At 37.7% G+C, this 25,120-nt stretch overlaps 1 protein-coding gene across 1 annotated transcript in view; it reads right to left on the reverse strand.

The window, feature by feature from the left end:
• Nucleotides 1-346: 346 nt before the first annotated feature.
• Nucleotides 347-25,120, reverse strand: part of PRMT9 (protein arginine methyltransferase 9) — a 32,299-nt gene continuing 7,525 nt past the window's right edge. The window contains exons 6-12 of the mRNA XM_046656715.1: nt 24,358-24,464; nt 20,117-20,309; nt 18,433-18,616; nt 15,753-16,470; nt 5,055-5,208; nt 1,168-1,290; nt 347-869 (exon numbers count right to left, since the gene is read on the reverse strand). Coding sequence (XP_046512671.1) covers nt 654-869; nt 1,168-1,290; nt 5,055-5,208; nt 15,753-16,470; nt 18,433-18,616; nt 20,117-20,309; nt 24,358-24,464 — 1,695 coding nt within the window. The 3' untranslated portion in view covers nt 347-653. The remainder of the gene's footprint in view (nt 870-1,167; nt 1,291-5,054; nt 5,209-15,752; nt 16,471-18,432; nt 18,617-20,116; nt 20,310-24,357; nt 24,465-25,120) is intronic.

Raw genomic sequence — 25,120 nt, forward strand, 5'->3', positions numbered from 1 at the left:
AAAGCCAAAACGCCTAAAAAAATTAAGTTTTGCTTTACTTACACATGACAATGAAGACTCAAAATCCCTTATCTTTATAGCTTTAGAGTGTAGACAAAAGTGTTTAATAAGTAAAACCAAGCAATAAAAACAAAATTTCCTAATTTTATTTTTTAAAGATTGGCACCTGAGCTAACATCTGTTGCCAATCTTCTTTTTTTATCTCCCCCAAACCCCCAGTATGTATTTGTATATTCTAGTTGTAGGTCCTTCTGGCTCTGCTATGTGGGACACCACCTCAGCATGGTTTGATGAGCAGTGCTGGGTCAGCACCCAGGATCTGAACCCGCGAAACCCCAGGCTGCTTGAAGCAGAGCATGTGAATTTAACCACTCAGCCACGGGGCCAGCCCAAAGTTTCCTAATTTGAAAAGTTAATGGCAGCCTTTTTCAGAAAGGAAGTCTACAGCAATCTTTTTATAATAATGCTACTCTTTAAGATCTTTTAAATAGATTTTATTAATGTCAATTTCAAAAAAAAAAAAAAATATTTCACCATTACAAAGAATTACATCTTTATATTCCATTTTATGATTACAGTCCCACTAATTCAGACCAGAAGAATTCTGTACTTGCTGTTCTACTTAAAACAGTTTTTCATTAGAAAACTGCTCTTCATTGCTTTACTGTGATGCTGACATTGCTTTTGTGGTGCTGGATGTTGAGTACAAGTTCCTCTCCCATTTCCACCTGGATAGGATTATCTAAAACAACTGCAGCTTGTTTCCAGTGGGAGGCCTCACTCGAAGTATCCAACCTAATCTCATCATCAAGGTACATATGATACCAAAATGGAATGGCAGTCACTTGTCCAGATTTACAAATTTGTACCTATGAAAATTAAGAAATCATGAAAATTTCATCAGAGTAAATAGAGTATACTTGGATAAGAAAGTCTGTCTTTTTAGTGAATTTTAGATCCAAATTTTATAAAGAAATATTTAACCACCCAATTCAAATTAATAGCCTATTTTATTCACTAATGTTTACCCAGACCCATTTTTAGATATTGTTCAGAAAAGAAATAACATTTAAATCTTTAAAGAAAGTGGCTAAAACTTTTATGTACGTAAAGTATTACCTAGTTTAAGATAATTATTCTGAATGTGACAACAGTCATCATCATTACCTTTACTTCTCTGTTAGAGGTGTTCAAATATGGAGTCATTAAATCCAGTCTTAAGAGTTCCACTGGCTTGCTTAAAGGTATGCAAGGCAATGAGGATAGGTCCAAAAATACACGTATAGGTACCTAAAAAAAGTATAAAGTTTTCACTTTTACTCAATTCTTTTTGTGGCCCAAAACAATTTTGTGAGCTCATCAAGTGCTTGCTTTGTACTTGGCTCAGTATGATACAATGCTTTTTACATCTATTACCTCATTTAATTTAATTCCCACATCAACCTTAAGGCATAAGGACTTTCATGATTCCAGTTTTATAGGAAGAATGAACAAACCAAAGTTTAGGCAGGTTAATTTGCTATGGTTTTAATTATTTATAGATTCTTCGCTTGGATGAAAACAGATTAAATTTTTACTTAAGCCAAACAGCTCCAAAAGTTTTAAACCAAGGATGTGTTTATGTGAGAAAGATGAACTAATAAGCAAATACTACAACAACATTAATTATTGAATTGTTTAAGAAAATATGCCAAATTCAACCAAACAACATAATAGTGGATTTCACTTGGAAAATGGTTTAATTTCTAGAAGGCAGTGGTTCTCAACTTCGGCTGCAAATTAAAATCACCTAAGGAGCTTTTAAAAAGTTCAACTGCTGGGGCTGGCCCCATGGCAGAGTGGTTAAGTTTGGCATGCCCTGCTTCGGTGGCCCAGGTTCAGGATCCCAGGCATCAACCTACACCACTCATCAGCCATGCTGTGGTGGCGACCCAGATATAAAAAGTGGAAGAAGGTTTGCACAGATGTTAGCTCAGGGCTAATCTTCCCGAAGCAAAACAAGAGGAAGATTGGCAACAGATGTTAGCTCAGGGCTGATCTTCCTCAGCAAAAAAATTAAATTAAATAAAAAGTCCAACTGCTCAGGCCACAGCTCACACTGACCTGAAGTTGGGATCCAGGTATCAGTAGTTCCGCAAGTCCAGTCAAAGTTGAGAAGCACTGCTATAAAGTGTTCCATCAATTTTAGTAGCAATGGAAGCTTCCTACTAATACTTCTAGTCTCATTTGAACTAGAAAGGAAACTGTTGCTTAAAAAGGATGCACTCTTCCCTTTGAATGAACTATTAGAGAGTAACTGTTCATGGTGAAACAGAGGACACAGATCCATCAACTGCTCCCTGGGCATCCTGGAAGGGCATCCAACCTTCCCTCCCCATAAAAAATCACAGCAATTCCATGACAGTTCCAGGACTTCTCCCTCTGCCCTTCATCCCTATTTATATCCATCACCAGAAAAAACCCTAGATTCCTATGGCACCTCTCATCACCTGCACTCTTAATTCCCACACAGCTGTACCCGGTATCCTTCAGTCTGTCCTCACTTTTGTTTCTCAACCTAGCCTACTGCCCACTCCTGTCGTCTTTGCTAATTCATTCTAGATTTCCAGTCTAGAACTCATAACTTTGTGAGTTCTCTAGTGTTCAATTCTCAGCCTATACAGTGCCAAGGTGATTTCATCCCGTCGTAAGGCTTTAAATATCACCTAGCAAATTTGACTGCCAAATTTCTCTCTCTTATCTAGATCTTTCTCTGAATTCTTATCCAACTGCTCAATGACCCCACCAACACACAAATACAACTTGATCCTCCTGCTGTTTTCCCCCATCAGTAAATGGTAACTATTCTTCCAGGTGCTTTCTCATACCCTACATCCAATCTATCACAAAACCTCCCTTCCAAATATATCTACAATCTGACCACTGTGCACCACCTCCACTGCTACCACCCTGGTCTGAAGTCACTACCACCTCTCACCTGGATTACTGCAATAATCTTATGCCTTGCTGTCATAAGTGGTCTACTCCTAACACAGCAACCACAGTAATCCTTTCAAAACAAGTCACACCATGTCACTCCTCTGTTCAATATCCTCCAAGTTGTTTTCCACTGCCTTCAGAGTAAACTAAGCCAAAATGTTTACAATGACCAAAGGCTCTACAAGATCTGGCTCCTGATACTTTTCTGACTGCATCTTTCATCTGACTCTCCCACATGGTTTCTTGGTATTTCTGAATACTCCAATCTTGCTCTTGCCTCAGCCCATTGCACTTGTTGATTCTTGCACTTGTACATGGTTTGCTTCCTTATTTCCTTCAGGTCTCTGCTTAAATACCACTTATCCATGAGTCCTTTCCTTAGGCATTACCTATATAAAATAGATATCCCAGACTCCCACTCCTTATCTCCTCCCTTAACCTGCTTTATGTCCAAGGTACTTCGCACCATCTATCATACTAATCTTTTTACTTGTTTATTGTCTATCTCTTGTTTATTGTCAATTTGAAAGCAAGCTCCATGAGTGCAGGAACTATCTCTTTAGTTTCACAGCTATATTCCCAAAACCTAAAATAGTGCATATAGTAGACATTTGTTAAATGCATAAATACATTTCTATTGTTTTCTGTACAGCATTTTTCTTTTACAACCTCACTTTGTTTCACTGGTTCACTCATCTGTCTGTGTAGCAGTCAGATAATCATCAGAGGAGAGGAGACAATATCATCTAAGAAAATGGGTGAGTAGACTGGGAAGTGTAAAACTGCTAGGCAAGTTTATGGAGCCTCTTAAGATGAGTGGTCATGAGTTGAAGTGAGACCACAGTCAGCATATTCAGCTGTCGGGGTCCTGGTCTAAAGACGGCAGAGAGCTGGATTTAACCAAGGTGGGATTTTTCCAGGCCAGTGGAAAAACTGAAGAAAAAGGATATATAGAAAATATATAGACCATAGAATATAAACTGTTAAGGAGGAATGTGAGATGGGAAGTACAGTGAAAAGATGGTAGGATCAAAATATCATAGACTCTGATGGAATCAAAGAATTGTTGATGTCAGGATCAAGGAGAATGAGCTAGAAAGATAGAAGATGGAAGTATTTTTGGACCGCACAAAGAAATAATTTAAACTTCTCTTCTGATAAGTGTATCCTCTTTGTAAACCCTCCCAAAAAACTGAGATTAAACAAACTCTAATACCTTAGTTTGCCAGCCCTCAAAAAAGCATTTCCTCAACAAATTGATATTTGTTAAGCAAGTATTGTTCATAGAAAATCTAACAATACATATTCAAGAGCTTCCTGTCTACAGCCTTCAGATTAAAATTTTAGATATCACTTCCTTAATTCTATACTCCACATCCCACTTCGCACTTGGGAAGCTCTGGCTTACATGGCAGTCTCCCACCCATTTCCTACCTCTGTCTCCAACCCCAAACTTCTCTAGACATTCCATCTACTCCCACAAAAATCCACAATTTTAACTCACAAATTTGTATTTTGCTGCTAGTGCCTTTGCCAGGAATCTTGACCCTTTGTTTCCCAAACGGCAACTATAACTGTATTGTCTTTTATTTACTGTGTTGTATATTGTATTTGTATGTATTTTGCAGAGGTGCCTTTGCCTTGAGCTCTAGTTTCCTAGGCTCCTACATTCCTGCCCCCTGCAGTCTGACTGCCTAGACATTAGCCGATCACACCAAGCATCTGCCAGCCTGAGGTCTTAATGCAATTGAGGGTTCAAGTTTAGAACACAGGTCTTCTTCTGGCAGCTTCTTTTTTAGATAAGGAGCATGCTTTTTCATAAGACTAAACCCAGTACCCTATTTTTCATTTATTACAGTGGTTAGGAGGAATATCTGTAGACTTTTGTCAGTAGGAACGACAGGATTCCTTGGCTTTTCTAACCCCTAGGTTGATTTTAACATAAGTTCCTTTGCTCTAGGAAACTGATCACTGTCCTAATAAGCCAGTAACACAGTGACTAGATAAAACTACAGAGAGACAAGGCAGACTGTGTATAACAGCCACGTGGTTGAACTTCTCTTCTAGACACTTACCTGAAACTGGTTAATAAAAGGTGCTATATTTAACCCAAGAGTTCGTTCTGTTCCTTGAACAGCACTCTCTTCTACCAGCGTCTGTGATTCCACAAGCAACCCAAACATCAGCACATACTGAGGAAAGATCTTGCCTCCAGATTGTAGCAAACATCTAGAGAAGGAAAAATGTTAAAAAAGCATCTTGATTCCTTTACATTTTATTAATAACAATAACTAATCATGATCAATTAGTGAGCTGCAGATTGTATATAGTCTGATGGACTTTATGTTACTCTATAGTAGTTGAGAACGGTAAAACCACTGGAAATAATTTCTCAATAAATCAAACAAAGTGACTGCTGATCTATGACAGAGAAAAATAACGAGTCAGCTGGATGGATACGTCTTTAGATTCAGGAAGAGTCATCGATGGAAATTAACACTGGTGGGTAAAAATTTGATTAGAAAAGGGATATTTACATAGGTTCAAAGTATCAACTCCACAAATGACTTATTCATTACTAAAAGAAAAATAGCAACTTACCATGGAAAAACCTGATGGATACAACTTAAGCCAACTGATCTAAATTAACATCAATAATAGTGGGATAAAGCAAGGCTATGTGCCTCTGGATGTGCCAAAACTTCTGTGGTAGTCTTCTCTAAAATGGATAATCTGAATCTAATATGAAAATATGAGGAACGGTCCACAAAATAAATGGTGTACACTCTTCAAAACCGTTCATGTCATGAAACACTGAGGAACTGTTCCAGAATAAAGGAGACTGGAGACATGAAAACTAAATGCAATGTGTGATCCTGGACTGGATTCTGGCCCAGAACAAAAAAAGCTATAAAGGATATTATTGCAACAAATGGTGAAAGCTGAGTAAGATTTGTACATTAGATATCAGTATTGTGTCCATGTATATTTCCTGATTTTGATAACTATGATGGTTATATAAATGAATGTCCTTGTTCTTAGGAAACACACACCGAAGTATTTAGGGGTAAAGGAACATGGTATGGGGAACTTACTCTAAATAGTTCAGAGAGAGTAATAAAGTAAGTGTGGCAAAGTATTAACAATTTGTGAGTCTGGGTGTAAGGTATATGTTAAGTTCTTTGTACTATTCTTTAACTTCTCTGTAAGCTTGAAATTATTTCAAAATAAAAAAGTTAAACACTCTGAAAGAAAAAAAAATCCAAATGCTCTAGTAAAGAGTGTGAGCAAAGGGTTAAGAAAACCAAAACACCTTCTCCTCCTACAAATGATCTTGGGTTCACCCTCTGTTTCCCTGGAATTCCCATAAAGGAGGAATGTCAGCTGTGTTATCAACAGCAACACTGCTTATGACAAAAATTCTTTTTAATGCCTCTTGATAGATGGACTGCACTGGACCGAGAGAACTATGACGAAACTATAAATGCTTGGCGGGAAGCCACACTACCTTTGGGCTTCCCTGAGTGTGGTGTAACTTGCAACCAAGTGTTCTACTGCTGGGACTTGGAAGCTACGCCCGTGGGCAATACTAGTTCCTAAATGAAATGTAGGGCTCTTAAGCAAAGGCCGCTCCCACACCCACCTATCCAGTCTTCTTTCCTCACACCTGAACTGTGTGGGAGATGTGAGAGGGGTGGGTGGGTCACCTTCTGCCATCAAATGAAGCAGAGGTAAAGGATACTTTAATGTTATTTTAAACCAAGTAATTATTTTCACTTGCCACATTTATCATCGAACGTTAAATCCCTCATTTTTACAGAATATTCCAAGCTGGTTTCCACCTGAACTTCCAGGACAGGCTACTACAGACAGGTGGACTTCACATTATGTTATGTCTTTCATATAAGTTTTTACTCATAAATATTCAGAGTTAGTAAGGCTCTATTTATAAAAATACAAGACTAAAAGTTTCACCAATATATTTGTGCATATATAAAAAACAGTTCCTAAAAAATTCCTAAAATTTTATGCTGTCTAGTACCTTAACAGATCATTAAAGTCTCAACAAACTATAAAACACCCCTTTCCTCAAAACCACTTTGGCACTTCTGCTCTTAAATCAGTTTCAAATGATTAATTCTCCTGGCTTTTACTAAACTATTATCTCAACCTATTTAAAAATATCTAAAACTAGAATGAGAAATTATAATAACAAGTCATGGCAACTACATGCAATGCAGGACCCTTGATTAGAACCTAGAGTGGGGAGAAAAAAGCAATAAAGAGTATTACTGGGACAGCAGGGGAAATTTTAATATAGACCTTTTTTTTTTTTTTTTTAAAGATTTTATTTTTCCTTTTTCTCCCCAAAGCCCCCCAGTACATAGTTGTCCATTTTTAGTTGTGGGTCCTTCTAGTTGTGGCATGTGGGACGCCGCCTCAGCATGGCTTGATGAGCAGTGCCATGTCCACACCCACGATGTGAATTGGTGAAACCCTGGGCCACTGAAGTGGAGCACGCGAACTCAACCCTCGGCCACGGGGCCAGCCCCATAGACCATATATTAAATAATAGTATTTTATCAACACTAAGTTTCCTGAGTGTGATCATTATATTGTGATATGCAGGGGAAAGCCTCTGTTCTAAGGAAAGACATGCTGAATGTTATAGTAAGGGGGAAGGTTATGAAGCCAACAACTAAGTATCAAATGGTTCAACAAACAAAACAATAGTCTAGTGTTCACTGTTACTATTCCTGCAATTCTTCTGAAGTTTGAAATTTTGAAATTTTTCAAAATAAAAAGCTGACAGACAAGTTTATAGTAAGTAAATAGGCTGCTCCTGTAACAGCTCCCCCTAAAGCCTAGCTAAAAGGAAGCCGGATCATAACCAGGTCATTCAATGAGCATAAAACCAACAAGGAAAGTTAGAGATTATCCCTAAGGGTCATGGCATCAGACTGACTGAGACAAGTCATGATCCTAAACCAGGATAATCTCCCTTGACTAAATATAAGCACATGATCATTCCAGTTGTACTAAGTCCTATGTAGACAGAGTTGCCCAAAAAGACTCCACCCTGACCCCAATGCTTGCTTACTTCCATTATTACTTTCCTATAGACTTTTTAGCATTTTAGGTAAAGTATGGTGGAAATTCAATCTCCAAAATTAGTAAAATTACATACTTTTTAACAAAATTAAATAGCTCTTAACAAAATTCCTATCTCTGCCTTTACCAAACCACGTAAAATTTTAACATCTTCCTAAATAACTGGAGAAACTTACCTGTCTTCCTCAAATGGGTCAAGTTTAATCCCGAAAACTCACGTTACTAAATTTATCTGAACAAATGAAGTTATCTGCTGTGATTCATTTAAATGAAAACCAGATCTAATTTTTCTAAAGGTCTTAAATGAGAGACCAGCCACAGAGCTTATGTTGTTTGACTAATTACCCCCACCCACAAATAGCCACAAAAGGGTACCATTCTATGAAATTAGCAAGAGGAAAAAGCACAAAGGATAATAAAGGCCAACTTTCTAACCATGAAATCTATAGGAGAGACAGAGGGAAGGGAATGCCACCAAGTCCTTTAGGGGAGGTGAAAGCTGAGTAAGAAAATTCAGGCTAAACAAAACGTAAAAATTCATCTGAAACCTAGAAAGTCAGAAAAGGCTGCATCAGGTACTAACAACCATGCCAGAGATAAATCCTACACAAAAGCAGTGTATGAAAATTATTTTAAAAGGCCACATTCACACAATTTAATCTAAAATCTTGTACACATTTTTCTTAACCTCAGTGTTACCATCACTAACAGGAATGCTTTAGTTATATCAGAGAAAACAGTAACAGCCTTGAACCTCTGCGTAGCTTTACCGACAGTGAGTGTTCTGTTGTCAGTGACTATACTGCAGCTGCCAGATTCCTCAGTGGAATCCTCTGCAAAGCAAATAATACTTCAGAACCATCTGTGCTTTCAGCAATGAAAAAATATGTTGCAACTCTAAAGTCTAACCATAAATGGCAAAAAGCCTGAAGAGAAGAAACTCTTCACTGTTTCCTTGTGAACCAACAAAAAATGTTTTTAAATTAAAAAAAAAAAAAACTTACCAAGCTTTTAAAATTTCTCCTGTAGTTTAATCTAGTATGAATGAATAAAGTATAAGAATGAACATTTCGAAACAACACCTGCAAAGGTAACTGGAGACTAAATATGTAAAATGACTTCTTTTTCCTTGCCTTTTTGGGGGCAGGGGGAGGCAGGAGGGGTCCTGTGAGACAGAAGCCCTTTATCCTTATCCCAAATATAATCTATTCTCCCAATCACTAACTTCATCCTCCTTCACTAGTCATGAGGCCTCCCCCTGCTGGAGGCTAAAGATAACAACAGGGGGCCTGGGTGAGAGTATCGACATACCTCTGGTCCCAGAATCAAGATAAGCCTGCACAAGCAGGAGTATCTGGTAAGAAGAATGTGCAACAGCTTAGGCTGAAGGAAAGCAGCACTGGTTCTCCACTGTTACTCAGGAGGCACTGGGGGGAGGGAGGGATACTGGTTAAGATAATGACTATGGGTGCTACCAGCATTTAGTGCCCAGAGATGCCAAACATCCTGCAATGCACACAACTGTCCAACATAAAAAAGACTGCCAGAAGGACCCCTACCCACTGAGAAACACTGGAAAGGGGAGCTGTATGTAGTTTTCACTTAAGCTGTTTCCCACTAATATAACCAATCTTTCAAACAGAACAGACTATCTGACAAATTGTTTTTATAACCAAAAATGCTTTTATAAACTCCTTTACAAGGTTCTGTTTAAATGTGACTGGCTAAAAGCTTTTCCACTAAGATAAGGAACAAGACAAGGGATGCCCACTCTCGCCATGTCTATTCAACAGTTACTGGAACTCCTAGGTGAAGCAATCAGGCAAGGAAAAGAAAGGGCATCACCGTTGGAAATGAAAAAGTAAAATTATCTCTGTTTGCAGACATCATCATCTTATATGTAGAAAACCCTAAAGATTCTATTAAAAAACATGTTACAGCTGATAAATTCATTAAAGTTGCAGGATATAAAATCAACACACACAAATTAGTTGTATTTCTATACACTAACAATGAACAATCCAAAATGGAAATTAGGAAAAAAATTCCATTTACAGTAGCATCAACAATAATAAAATACTTAGGAATAAACTTAACCAAGGAGGTGAAAGACTTGTATACTGAAAACTACAAACTTTGCTGGAAGAAATTAAAGACACAAATAAATGGAAAGACAACCTGCATTCACGGATTGGATGACAATATCGTCAAGATAGGAATACTACCCAAAGTGAGCTACAGATTCAATGCAATCTCTATCAAAATCCCAACCGCATTTTTTGCCAAAATAGAAAAATCCATTCTAAAATTCATATGGAATTTCAAGGGATCCAGAATAGCCAAACTAATCTTGAGAGAAAAGAACAAAGTTGGAAGTCTCCCACTTAGCAATTTTGAAACTTACTACAAAAACATAGGGAAAGTAACCACATAACCAAGATGGTGGAATAGGAAGCCCCGGAATCGCCTCTCCCCATAAAGTGACTTAACAAAAATACACAGACTAACCACCTTTGTGAGAAATCCAGACACCAGTTAAAAGGTTCCTGTACCCCAGACCAGCGCACAGCCAAAAAGAACGGCATTAAAGATGGTAGGAACAGCCGGCCCAGTGGTGTAGCAGTTAAGTTTGCACACTCTGCTTCAGTCGCCCAGGGTTTGCTGGTTCGGATCCCAGGCACAGACCTATATGCCGCTCATCAAGCCATCCAACATATAAGATAGAGGAAGATGGGTGTGAATGTTAGCTCAGGGCCAATCTTCTTCAGCAAAAAGAGAAGGATTGGTGGTGGATGTTAGCTCAGGGCTAACCTTCCTCAAAAATATTTTAAAAGATGGCAGGAAAATTTGTGGCATTTACTCACCCTAGCTCCTCCCCCAGTACAATTGAGAAAACTCTCAACTCCTGGCTTCTCCTTGGGGAGGCAAAGAGAAAAGGAGAATGTACATCCAAAATTCTGACTTTTCGAGGGGGCTGCCTAAGGGATTGGTTTTTGTTGTGCCTGAAATTTAAGTGGTGAGAGAAACAGGTACCAGGCTGGGGACTTCTGATAACAATGGAGCTCACTTGGCTTGATCAAGCACCAGAGCCTGCAATAGCACAGACAGACAGATAGGGAGCGCCCCAGTACCATGGCTTTCTCAAGCAACAAGGAAGCTGCAGTAGTTCAGAAAGACCGGAAGGGAGCTCCTGAGAAGAAACAGGCAACCGTCTTCAACAAGTTGAGATGTGTACACTCAGAGAAGATCTATCCCCAGAAAAGCTTGAGAGCTCTCCAGAATCTCTAGCTAGGCTGACTGGTAAATGTCCTCCCTTTAAAAGCCAGAAACCAAAGACTAGGAGAGAGGACTGGTTTTTTTAAATACCCAAGTCCGAAGAAACACAGAAACATGACCTAATCAAAGGAACAAATTAAACCTCCAGAAACTGACACTAAAGAAACAGCGATATATCAATTACCAAAGAATTAAAATAACTGTCATAAGGATGCTCAATAAACAAAATCAGGAAAATGATGCATGAATAAAATGAGACTATCAACAAAGAGACAGAAACTATGAAGCAGCAGCAACAGATATTCTGGAGCTGAAGGATACAATAATTAAATCGAGGGATTCAACAGCAGACTTGAGCAGGCAGAAGAATCAAAAGCATAAATAGACAAATGGAACTATATCAGACTTAAAGCCTTCTCTGTATCGAAGGACACAATCAACAGAGTAGAAAGGCAAACTATGGAATGGGAGAAAATATCTGTAAATCATGTATCTCATAAGGATTAATATGCAGAATATAAAATGTAAGGAACTCCTACACTCAACAACAAAATAACCCAATTAAAAAACAGGCAATGCAGCCGGCCCCATGGCGTAGTGGTTAAGTTCAGTGCACTCCACTTCGGCAGTCCAAGGTCATGGGTTAGGATCCCAGGCGCAGACCTACACCACTTGTCAGCCACGCTGTGGCGAGAACCCACATATAACGTGGAGGAAGACTGGCACAGATGTTAGCTCAGGACTAATCTTCCTCAAGGAAAAAAAGAGGCAGATTGGCAACAGAGGTTAGCTCAGGGCTAATCTTCCTCAGCAAAAAAAAAAGGGGGGGGGGGCAGTAGACTTGAATAGACAGTTCTCCAAAGAAGACAGAAAAATGGCCAAGAAGCATATGAAAAGATATTCAACATCACTAATCAGAAGCGAAATGCAAATCAAAACCATCACAAGATATCACTTTAAATCCTTTAGGATGGCTACTATCAAAAGAACAGAAAACAAACAAGTGTTGGTGAGGACGTGGAGAAACTGGAACCCTTGTGCCATGCTGGTGGGAATGTAAAATGGTGTGGCCATTATGAAAAACATTATAAACAGTCTTCAAAAAATTAAAAATAGAATCACCATGTGATTTAGCAATATCACTTCTGGGTATATATCCCTAAGAACTGAAAGCAGGATCCTAGAAGAGATATTTGCACACCCATGTTCATTGCAGCATTATTCATAGTAGCCAAAAGGTAGAATAACTCAAATGTCCATAAGCAGATGAATGGATAACAAGATTGGCAAATATATATACATTGGAATATTAGGCAGTTTTAAAACAAAGGAAATCCTATTACATGCTACAACAGAGATGAACCTCAAGGACATTATGGTAAGTGAAATAAGTCAGTCACATAAGGACAAATAGTATATGATTCCACATATGAAGTATCTAAAGTACTCAATAGAAACAGAAAGTAGAAAGCTAGTAGGGGAATTAGTGTTTTATGGGTATAGAGTTTCAGTTTTGCAAGATGAAAACGTTCTAGAGATCTGTTGTACAAATGTGAATATACTTAGTACTACTGAACTGTACACTTAAAAATGGCTAAGATGGTAAATTCAATGTTACATTTTTTTAACACAATAAAAGAAAGGAATTAGTTACTTAAAAAAAACTTACTGTAAAGCCACAGTAATCAAAAGAGTTAGTACTAGCAAAAAGACAGACATATAGACCAATGAAATAGACTAGAGAGCCCAGAAATAAACCTCCACATATGTGGTCAAATGATTTTTAACAAGGGTGTCAAGACCATTCAATGTGGAAAGGACAGTCTTTTCAACTAACGGTGCTGGGAAAACTGGATATCCACATGCAAAAGAATGAAGCTGGACCCCTTCTGTATACCATATGCAAAAATTAACTTAAAATGGATCAAAGACCTAAATGTAACACCTAAAACTTTAAAACTCTTAGAAGAAAACATAAGAGAAAAGCTTTATGACATAGGATTTGGCAATGACCTCTTGGATACGACACCAAAAGCACAAGCAACAAAAGTGAAAAAATAAATAAATTGGACTACATCAAAATTAAAAGCTTCTGCACATCAAAGGATACTATCAACAAAGTAAAAAGGCAACCCACAGAATGGGAGAAAATATTTGCAAATCATATATCTGATAAGGTATAAATATCCAGAATAATAATAATTACTATTACATATTTATGATAATGATATTAATATTAATATCCAGAGAACACCTAAACTCAACAATAAAAAAAACCTAATTAAAAAATCAGCAAAAGACTTGAATGGACATTTCTCTGAAAAAGATAAACAAATGGCCAATAAGCATATGAAAAGAAGCCCAACATCACTAATTAGGAAATGCAAATCAAAACTACAATGAGATCTCGACTCCCACTCAGGAGGATGGCTACTATCAAAAAAAAAAGAAAAGAACAAGTGTTGGCAAGGATTTGGAGAAACTGGGACCCTTATGCACTGTTGGTGGGAATGTAAAATGGTACAGCTGCTATGGAAAACAGTATGGTGGTTCCTTATAGAATTACCATATGATCCAGCAATTCCACTTCTGTGTATATACCCAAAAGAATTGCAAGCAGGGTCTCAAAGAGATATTTGTAAACCCATGTTCATAACAGTGTTGTTCACAGCAGCTAAAATGTGGAAGCCACCAGAGAGTCCATGGACGGAAGAATGGATAAGCAAAATGTGACACACACATACAATGGAATATTATTCAGCCTAAAAAGGAAGGGAATTCTGACATATGCTACAAGATGAATGAACCTGGAGGACAATATGCTACGTGAAATAAGCAAGTCACACAAAAAAATACTGTGTAATTCCAGTTATATGAGGTACTTAAGAGTGGTCAAACTCATGGAAGTAGTGAGTAGAATGGTGGCTGCCATCAACCAGAGGGAAGGTGGAATGGGGAGTTGTATACAGTATATGGGTATACAGTCTCAGTTTTACAAGATGAAAAGTGTTATGGAGATGGTTGGAGGCAATGGTTGCCCAACGTTATGGAAGTGTTTAATACCGCTGAACTGTACACTTAAAGATGGTTAAGATGGTAAATTTGATGCACTGTGCATTTTACCACAATAAAAAAAACTGGGAAAAGAACTGAATCAAAACTAAAAATAAAATAAATAAACCATTAGGTAACATATGTCTTTCCAAGGTGATTCTACCAAATAAGTCAAACCTCATTTGTGTTAAAAATTCAGAGCTGAAATGTCTTCAAAGGCATCTAATCCAGTATCCCTCATTTTACAGATGAGGAAAGCTAAGGATGAGAGAAATTAAGTGACTTACAAAAAATTTAACAACCTTAGGAATTCAGTGACAACTCTGAAACTAGATTTGAACCCTTTCTGCTCCTCGTTCTACACTGTACTGAGTACATCTGTTTAAAATTTTACAATATGTGCATTTATGTCAAATGTCTATATTGCCATAATTTATATGTACAAGACTGTTTTAAAGAAAAAAAGTTGATGATTTTTACTGGTTACCCCATAAAGAAGAGATAAGTTTAGGTAACAAAAGAAAATGCATATGAAACCTAAAATTACGTTAACTATATAAGCAAATACTTTTTTTCCTGGTTTTGTCAAATTTTTTTCTTCAGTGGATAATTTGCCTTTTACTATTGCAACCTGGTCTGCATTCCCACCACCGTTACCCTATTACAAAACTACCCCTGTTCCTATACCACAAAATTGAAAATCTACAACACGTTCCTTTTACCTAAATTTGGACCCCCAAATATTAAATATTGCCATCTTTTCAGATTTGCACAGCACAACTGAGGAACTCTGAAGCTTAGCCAAATTTGCTTTCAATATTAAATATCAGGGTCAAGTTTACCTTGAGCAACGTAAACTGAAGGAGCAATGGCTTAGGGAGAGAATTGTATTATAAAGATTTTAAGACCCAAGAGGACTGGGACTTGTTCCTAAAAAGGACTCTGCTCTCCCAATACACCATCAAATGCATACTATACCCTTCTTACAGGTATTTCTTACATCATAAAGATGAAATTTGATTTTTCCTTATTTACCCGGAATGCTGTCTTTGCATTTTTATAGATCTCTACTTAATTCCCTGTATTATATATATGCAGTCCAATCCCAAAGCAGGCTCTCTTCTTCACACCTACATTGCAGCAGTCCTTTGGGGAAAAAATCAGTAATGACACGCGCACAACAAGAAAGGCATGAAGTCACAGGTCCTGGAATGCAATGCTTGAGGAACAGACAATGATCTAGACTCATATGTACAGTTCTGCCATTAAAGAACTAAAGGAATTTCTATGAAGTTTGAGCTCAAAAACACTCAAAAGTTACACTGTTTTACCTGGATATTGCAGCTTTTTCCATTATTTCCTGCTGAATGAGCCCCGATGGCTCAATGACATCCAATATAATTATGCTCCACAACTTGTCTGATTTTGGCCTTTGCAACACAGCAGATTCATCTTCCACGTGTCTCAACCAAAACTCAAGTGTTTCTTCAGGAAAGTGATTGGCTTCACATATGAGGTCCAGAATGATACGATGCTGGTCTTTCTCCACAGAACTGTAAGGTTTAACCTGCCCCAGTGTGCCAGCAATTATAGGCAGAATAGAGAAGCCTTCAGACACATCCAACACATAGAAAGGTTCAGGGGTGCTCTCTTCACAATTATTCTGCCCACTTCCACAGCTCACTGCATTGTTCTGACAGTGAGTATCCATGGCCTGACACACTTTCCCTGGGGTCAATGAAGACAACACTTTCCTCATTGCCATTTTAAAGCCTTCATGATATGGGATGTTATTAAGCAAAGCAATTTCTGTGGATTCCAATAGACATGTCTGCTCCACAGCATCTGGTTGCCTGGTCTGAAGGTTAGCCAGGGCACTACAGAGTTCAGCTTCATTTCCTACAGAGAGCAAGTCTTTATTCTTGGTAAAACTTTTCCCAACATCCATTTCATCTTCCGAACCAAAGACACTTATACTCTGGATTCTTAAGTAATAATCTTGACAAGACACTTCCATCATCACATGGTCTCCAGGCTTTATCCAGTAGTCTTCACAAAACAGTAAGAAAGGAAAAAATTACAATCGAGTGTTTATAAGCCTGAGGATCACACAAACACCTCCATCCTCCCATTCTACCATTTTTTAAATCACTACGAGAAGGATTATATATATTCATTTAATAGAATTAGGTGAATTAATCTATTCATTTCCTACAAAAAACTAGGAAAATATCTCCAGCTTTACTTAGAGAAAAACTGAAGTTTGAAGATTCAATTAACTCACAGCATAATGGAAAGGTTCAAGAGCTCCGTGACTGGACCCTAACCATCAGCATTATGGTGCTTTCACTGCAATCACTAGGTATCATCATGTCCCCAAACTAGGGTGTGGGAGAAGGGCGGCAGGCGACTCTCAATCTTCTTTGGTAATAAGGCCAAGCCAACAATAAGACAGATGAAATTCAGGGGTCAATACCAAACCTCACTTTATTTATTTATTTTTTTTTAAGATTTTATTTTTTCCCTTCTTCTCCCCAAAGCCCCCCGGTACATAGTTGTATATTCTTCGTTGTGCAGCCTTCTAGTTGTGGCATGTGGGACCCTGCCTCAACATGGCCTGACAAGCAGTGCCATGTCCACACCCAGGATTCCAACCAATGAAACACTAGGCCGCCTGCAGCAGAGCGCGCGAACTTAACCACTCAGCCACGTGGCCAGCCCCTCAAACCTCACTTTAACTTAAAGGGACATTCTTTTCTCTAAAAGAAATTTCCAAAAGAACAAGGCAGCATTCAGAAAACCTGATCAGTACTATTTCTTAATTGTTAATATTTAGGCATTCTTGCATGTTTAGGAATTTGAAAATATAAGGAAGGACAGGGTCCTAAAATAAAGACTATATCATGCTCTTTCCTGTGAGCTTTCATACCTGCTAAAACTTTAAAATGTAAACATGTAATCGTAATCCCTTATCAGCCCTAGAACGAGTTGAAAATACAAGCTGTTACTCTTGTTTAAACATTTAAACTGTCCTTTCCCTAAGGATTAAAAAAAAAAAAATGCCCATCTGTCTAGGTTACTATAAGAAAGTTAGAATAAACAAATAAAAAATGCCACTTATTGAGTGCCAGTCGCAATGAAAGGCATTTAACACCCATTATCTCTAATAATCCCTACAACAATCCCGCAAAGTAGGCAGCATCCCATTTTTACACATCACATAACAAAAGCTCTGAGACATAACCACCAAGGCCAGCCAGCCGGGAGTCAGTAAGTAGCAGAGTCAAGATCTGAATCTACATCTACCTGACTGCCTCCAAAAACACCACACTAGCCACAACACTATACCGAGTCCATCACTCAATGACCTTCCCAAATTAGATCCTTGATTAGGAGGCCAAAGAGAAATAGAAACTTATTGCCTTTCGGTTTTAAAAAGACAGAATTTTTCTATGTAATACAACTGCTGTAAACTATATTGTATCCCATCAAATTGCTGGTAAAAAAATTTCTATACAAAAAATACCTTTAATATAGAACTTCTCCAAAGAAGCCCATGATTCATGAACTCTACACTGCCAAATTTTTTACTTACATGAGTGTGTATATTTCTACAACCTGGGGCTCCACAGATGGCATCAGATTCTGCAAGTGGTAAGAATTCCTACACTAAAAGTGATACTTTTCCACCATGTTCCATAAAAATGGATTAGCATTTCTCTTATCTACAGAAAACCAGAGTAATCAGAGCTGAGGAAATGATTTAATGATAGATATTTTTGAGTGGTATGCAGCAGAGTTGTGTTTCAGTCTCTCTTCTTAACTACATATGATATTAATTACTTAAAACTACTTTAACAAAAAAAAAAAAGAAAATTCTGAAAGATTTAACTAGTCTCCCTTGACTGGAAACTACATATTCAAAGTAATTTTTTGACACTGACTCAAATGCTTAGAGGATTAAAGCAACAAGTTTTAAAAAACAAACAAAGAAATTCAAACAAAATATACCTGCAAGGTCATGTACAGGGTAGACAGCCTGTTCCCAACAGGTTTCCTCACTAGGACTTGTGGATAAACTGTGTTCTTCATCGAGCTGGAGTACAAACCAAACCACAATAGCATCTAGTGTGCCTTCTTTAGTAACAGGAATGCCAATCTTATCAGGTTTTTTAGTTGCAAGACTTTTTAATTCCTGACAAAAATGTCAAAGAAATGAGAGAATTTCATACATTTAATATATGCATGCTCCAATATCATATCACTTTCGGTTTCCGTAAGTTCTCAGTCCTGGCCCGTGCCTTTAGGGGATCATCGTCGTGGCACACCTATTAACGATTTAAGGCACACTGGATGGGAAGTTCTGATGTATTATAGCGGAATACCATGCAGCTATTAAAAACAATGAGGCAGACACATATTACTGATATAGAAAGTAGTCCAGGATATACTGCTGAATTAAGGCAAGTGGCAAAAGAATAGAGATTGTTCTGTTTAAAAAAACAAATGTGTGTGTGTGTGTGTGTGTAGAAGAAGAGAAGATGCACTAGTAGCCTGGGGAAAAGAGGGGCCTAGATTTACAAAAAGAAGAAACATACTTTTTCTTTTTTCTGCTTTTCTGTATTACTTGAAAGTGTTAAACAGGCAGGTATTACTTTCAAAATTTAAGCCTTAGTATGGAGGGGGTTTTTATTGGGGCAAAAAAAAATTCAAGTAAGAAAACCTTAAAATAATAAAAGGATAGCTTTGGGGTATTCAGCAGCTCTAACTGTGTTGTGCCCTATTAGAAAGTTATAACAGAAAAGAAATTCTCTTGAAGCTCAGCCTCAGTAAGCAATGCCAAATTGTTAATTTAGCTCCAGACCATCTGAAGAAAAGCCTAGTAACAATTAACAAGGGAAAGCTTTTAGTAAATTATAAAGATCTTAGGCTAAAATGACCCTCCAGTATTCTGTCCCCAGGCAGATTTCATCTAAAAAACTTACATACTCCAAAATTTAACTTTACTTAAAGATCTTCCGAGAAGGATTCTATGTAACGTTTCTCGATTTCTTTGGCCACTTTCTTTGTACAGCACATCCTCCCACCACCCACACATAGATACACTAGGATGACCAACTTGTCCTGGTTTGCCCAAGACAGTCCCAGATTTAAAATTGAAAGTCCTGAGTCTTGGCAACCCCCTAGTCCTGCGCAAACTGAGATGGCTGGTCACCCCAATATACACACAAGCTAGAGATCTGGATTATTGTTCATTTCAAGGAATGCTGTTAATCTGAAATGGCAGCATGACACAGAGAAAAGTCAGAAAGATTTGGGTTAGAACTCCTGCCCCTGCATTCACATGACGCCTAAGTTGGGGGAAATAAATGTAAACAACAGTTTGCTTATCTGTAAGGCACAAGGATAATTATAGCTGTATTGCAACACTCATAAGCGTAATCTAAGAACACATGTTAGAGCATGTGGCACGTTATACATTCCCAAGAAAACTTCAGGACTTTTTTCTCCATATTTAAAGTAAGTGAACAATTTCAAGAGGGAATTCTGGTCATCGTTTAACCATCTTATGTATACATTTTAAGTGGAATCCCATGCAAACTCATTAAAACTCATAAAAACTGTCCTACGAATTATTTTAAACAATGAATGGAATTTAATGCTCAAAAACAGTAATCAAACTTTTTTTTTTTACCTGAAGATTGTTGAAATCTACTGTCATAATTTCAAAGCACTCTGTCAAAGGTGAATATCCCCCAGGGACTCGACTCATCTTTTCAGTTGTGTAAGGTTCAACTGTTTCTTCAGTATCTACAGAAGAATAAGCCGGACTCTGAAATTTCACATTTTCTGGCAAACAGATCCCAGCAACGTCCTTAACACCCACCCTGGTGAAAGGGGAAATAAGAGAGGGAAAGGAGAAAGATGGGTTTTTTTAATCAAAATTTATCGAAATATCTTATTAATAAACATTCAGATAATTTTTTGTTTTGGTTTTTCCAATTACAGTGTTACAGTAAGCATCCTTGCACACATACTGCACACATGTATGATATTTATGAGGATAGATTACTAGGAGTGGAAATGCCAGATCAAGAACTATAAACGTTTAGTTTTGTTAGATAATGCCGAATTGAGCTACTAAAATGTTGCCCCAATGGTGTATAAATTTTGCCCACCCCTATCCTGAGAAAACAGGATTTTATCAATCTTTTTTATTTTTAAAGATATTATTTTTCCTTTTTTTCCCCAAAGCCCCCCAGTATATAGTTGTATATTTTTAGTTGTGGGTCCTTCTAGTTGTGGCATATGGGACGCCATCTCAGCATGGCTTGATGAGTGGTGCCATGTCCATGCCCAGGATCCGAACTGGTGAAACCCTGGGCCGCCGAAGGAGAGCCCGCAAACTTAACCAGTTGGCCAGACCCTTGTCAATCTTTTTTTTTTTTTTTTTGAGGAAGATTAGCCCTGAGCTAACTACTGCCAATCTTCCTCTTTTTGCTGACAAAGACTGGCCCTGAGCTAACATCCATGCCCATCTTCCTCTATTTTATACGTGAGACGCCTACCACAGCACGGCTTTTACCAAGCGGTGCCATGTCTGCACCTGGGATCCGAACTGGTGAAGCCCAGGCCACCAAGAATCGGAACGTGTGAACCTAACCACTGCACAACTGGGCCAACCCCTCAATCATTTTTAATGTTGGCTAATATAAGCAGTTAAAAAATGTTATCCCATTGATTTAACTTCCATTTCTAATTAACAGATAATTATAAATATATTCATGCTTTGTTGTAAAAGTTGCAAATTTTTATCTCAATTTGTCACCTGCCTTTTAACTTTATCTATACTATCTTTCACCAAATTTTTTTCAAATTTTTTTTTTTAATGTGGTTGAATCTGTCAATCTTTCATGACTTCTAGACCCTGCGCTGTGTTTTGCTTTGGAAAGCCTTTATCACTTAATAGACTTTTTTTCTTTTTATTTTTTCTTCTTTTTTTTGGTGAGGAATATTGGCCATGAGCTATCATCCATTGCCAATCTTCCTCTTTTTGCTTGAGGAAGATTGTTGCTGAGCTAACATCTGTGTCAATCTTCCTCTATTTTGTGTGTGGGACACCACCACAGCATGGCTTGATGAGCAGCGTGTAGGTCCATGCATGGGATCCGAACCTGGAAACCCCAGGCTGCCGAAGCGGAGTGCACAAACAACCACTACACCACGAGGCCAGTCCCCAAATAGATTTTTTTTACTTCGATATTTAACTCATCTGGAATTAAAAGTAAAGATCTAACTTTTCTCCCCAAATGAAGCATACTATCTCCATTTACTGAACAGTTTATCCTTTCTCCATTGATATGAAGCACCACACCTGTATCATATACTAAATCTCTATAAGTTCAAAGGTCTGTATCTAGATTCTTTATTGTGTTCCACTGATCTGTTTTCCTGTTTCTGCATCAAACATCACCATTTTTTATTTCTAGGTTTTTATATCCAATAAGGCAAGTTTCAGTTTTCTTGGTTATTCTTAAAACATTTGCTTGTCCAAATGAGCCTAAAATTTAACTGATTAGGTTTCAAATGGTAATTTTTATAATAATGGCTTATGTTTCTCCCAGATAAAACAGGAGCAGTCATCTAAGTTTTTTTCACCTTTCTTCATAGTCGTCAACCCATACTGCTGAGCTTTGTAAAAAACAGATCCTGGGCCTCACTCACCCAGACCTACTCAAACAAAATGCATGGCATTTTAATTTTTACAAAAGCCTGTCTGGTGCTTCTGCTGTACAGTCAGACGTTCATCTGCTACACAAATGAGTCAAGGATGAAGGAATCCTTTTTCAAAATGGTAGATACCAGTCACTTAATTTCTATTTTGCTTGGACAAATAATTTTAGTGGTTTTTCTATAAAATATAAAGAGAAACTATTGAGGGCTAGGAGTCTGTAATCATGTCACAGCAATAAATCTCAACAAGACACAACCTAGCTTTTCTGGTGGGCAATTCAGCAATGTGTCTCTATAACTTGAAAAATGTACATACTCTGTAACTCAGTAATTCTTTACTAAGAAATTTAGCCTAAGAAAATAATAAAGACAAGTCCACAAAGACATAGTACAGAGCTATTTATCCTCGTTCTTAAAAGCAGAAAAGTGGAAGCAACCTAAAAATTCTAAACTCTGAGAACTACAGCACTAAAAAATTGATTTTAAAAAATCATTGAGTAATTCTATTAACATGCAGAGGCTCACAAAGAAAGAGCAAATATGTTTACTGATACTTTTGAAACAAAATTAAATTTACATACATATATTTACTTACACAGAGCTGATATTCAACCAGGCACTCTAATTCAGCCAATCTGCTGATTAAGGCCACTTCTGTTTGGTTGGCGCCCTATGCCCTACCAATCACTAAACATTTTTACTTATTACTCTGTAACAGGCAAAGAAAAGTGTAAGGAAGAACATGCAGCAAAGATGAACAGTAGGTATCTACTGGCGAGGAGTTTAGGAGGATTTTTATTTTCTCCTTTTACTTATTACTATTTCCTAAAATATTCATATGTTACTTCTATGACTATTAAGTTATTGGAAGGGGGAGGCTCCTTAAAAAGTTCTAACAAAATACAGATTATTACTTTAGCAAAATAAAACTTTCATTAATGTTCAAGAAAAAAATGGAACGAAGAAGCTTCTATAACTGTCACATTTTTACCTATATCATATTTGACAAGAAATCTCAGAACCTCAAGTGAAGAAAAATCCTAAAATTTATCCCTCCAAACCAAAAAACTTTATACTATCAATAAAGTTATTAAGAAGAGGTAAATGGGGGGTTGGCCCAGTGGCATAGTGGTTTAGTTGGCGCGCTCCACTTCGGCAGCCTGGGGTTCACCAGTTGGATCCCAGGTGCAGCCCTATGCCCCGCTTATCAAGCCATGTTGTGACAGGTGTCCCACATACAAAGTAGAGGAAGAAGGGAACAGGTGTTAGCTCAGGGCCAATCTTCCTCAGCAAAAAGAGGAGGATTGGCAGTGACGTTAGTTCAGGGCTAATCTTCCTCAAAAAAGAAAAAAAGAGGGAGGGGGCCAGCCCTGTGGCCCAGCAGTTAAGTCCGCACGCACCCCTGTGTTGGCACAGGGTTTTGCCAATTCGGATCCTGGGCATGGACATGGCACTGCTTGTCAGGCTATGTTGAGGTGGCATCCCACATGCCACAACTAGAAGATGTGCAACTAAGATATACAACTATGTACCAGGGGGATCTGGGGAGATAAAGCAGGAAAAAAAAAAAGATTGGCAACAGTTGTTAGCTCAGGTGCCAATCTTTAAAAAAAAAAAAAAAGAGGGAAATGGAAGAAATAAAACAAATTATTTTCACATATGACATTTTAATTTCACTTTCATCTAAGGTCAGCCTGAACTTATTATTTTCCTATATGAATCTATCACACATCAAAATAATACCAAATTGTGTTAAAATTAATTTTCCACTAAAAAACTGAAAGCTGATTTTAATTCTAGAGTTTCATTTTAAAAGAAAGTAAAAAAAAAGAAAAGGCAAAAAAAGTTAAGACTGGAATAAATAACACAAATTTAAAGGTCAGAAAACCACAAACTCTCACTAAGCAAATATTCACTAAAAAACGTCTGAAGTACAGTCTACTCTCCAAAATTACCAAGTTTTAATATTTAATATATTTTTTATTTTTTTTGCTGCTGAGGAAGATTCGCCCTGAGCTAACATCCACTGCCAATCTTCCTCTTTTTGTACGTGAGCCACAACCACAGCATGGCCACTAACAGACAAATGGTGTAGGTCTGTGCCCAGGAACTGAACCCAGGCCACCAAAGCAGAGTGCACTGAACCTAACCACTAGGCCACCGGGGCTGGCCCTAATATTTACTATTTAAATAAAAACTTACCTATGATGTCTTCTTATCTCTTCACATTGCACTGCCATGCCAAATATAACAGCACTTGCTGGTATAACTTTCCCGTACTTTTCACAATTACCATTTTCACCTTTGGTCTAAAAATATAACAAAAATTACTTTCAGTTACATGTAGGCAAATATATATGAGTGATGACAAGCTATGATAATTAACAAGAAAAAACCTTTAAAACAGGTAAGGATAAGTAGGTTAAGAATTTTTTTCTTTAAAAAGTTTATTTTCACTGCTAATTGTGTGTGTGTATTCTTTTTTTTTTTTAATACTACAAATAGGAAAGGTGGGGCTATAAGTCTGCATACAACAAAACATTATCGGGTATGACTTTAATTGAGAAGCCAAAATCACCACTACCCTACTTGAAAAACAAACGCTCTTCTTCTCAACTTTTAATTAGCTCTTTTAAGTCCAGCTCATTCTCTCTAAGTAGTGAATTCTTATTACACATTACAATTCTTTCATTCATAATACATATTATATAAACCAAATCTACAGTTTGTAGGTCATCAGAGGATTTTAATGCAAAACAAAATCTGGCAAATGTAAGAGTTCGTCCTGTCCGATCACTAGCCTGAGTTCAACTGGCACCTTAAAACCACATCAAGCCAGTTAGCACTACACTCCCTTTTGGTAATTTGCCAAAAATCTAAGCCGTGAGGGCTGTGAGACTGAAAGTAGTTCCCTTTCTCAACCCTATTCAAGAGCCCCACAGTCAGTCCCTCCACAAGGTAACCT

This window comes from Equus quagga, chromosome 3 (assembly GCF_021613505.1).
Source record: "Equus quagga isolate Etosha38 chromosome 3, UCLA_HA_Equagga_1.0, whole genome shotgun sequence".
Lineage (NCBI taxonomy): Eukaryota > Metazoa > Chordata > Mammalia > Perissodactyla > Equidae > Equus > Equus quagga.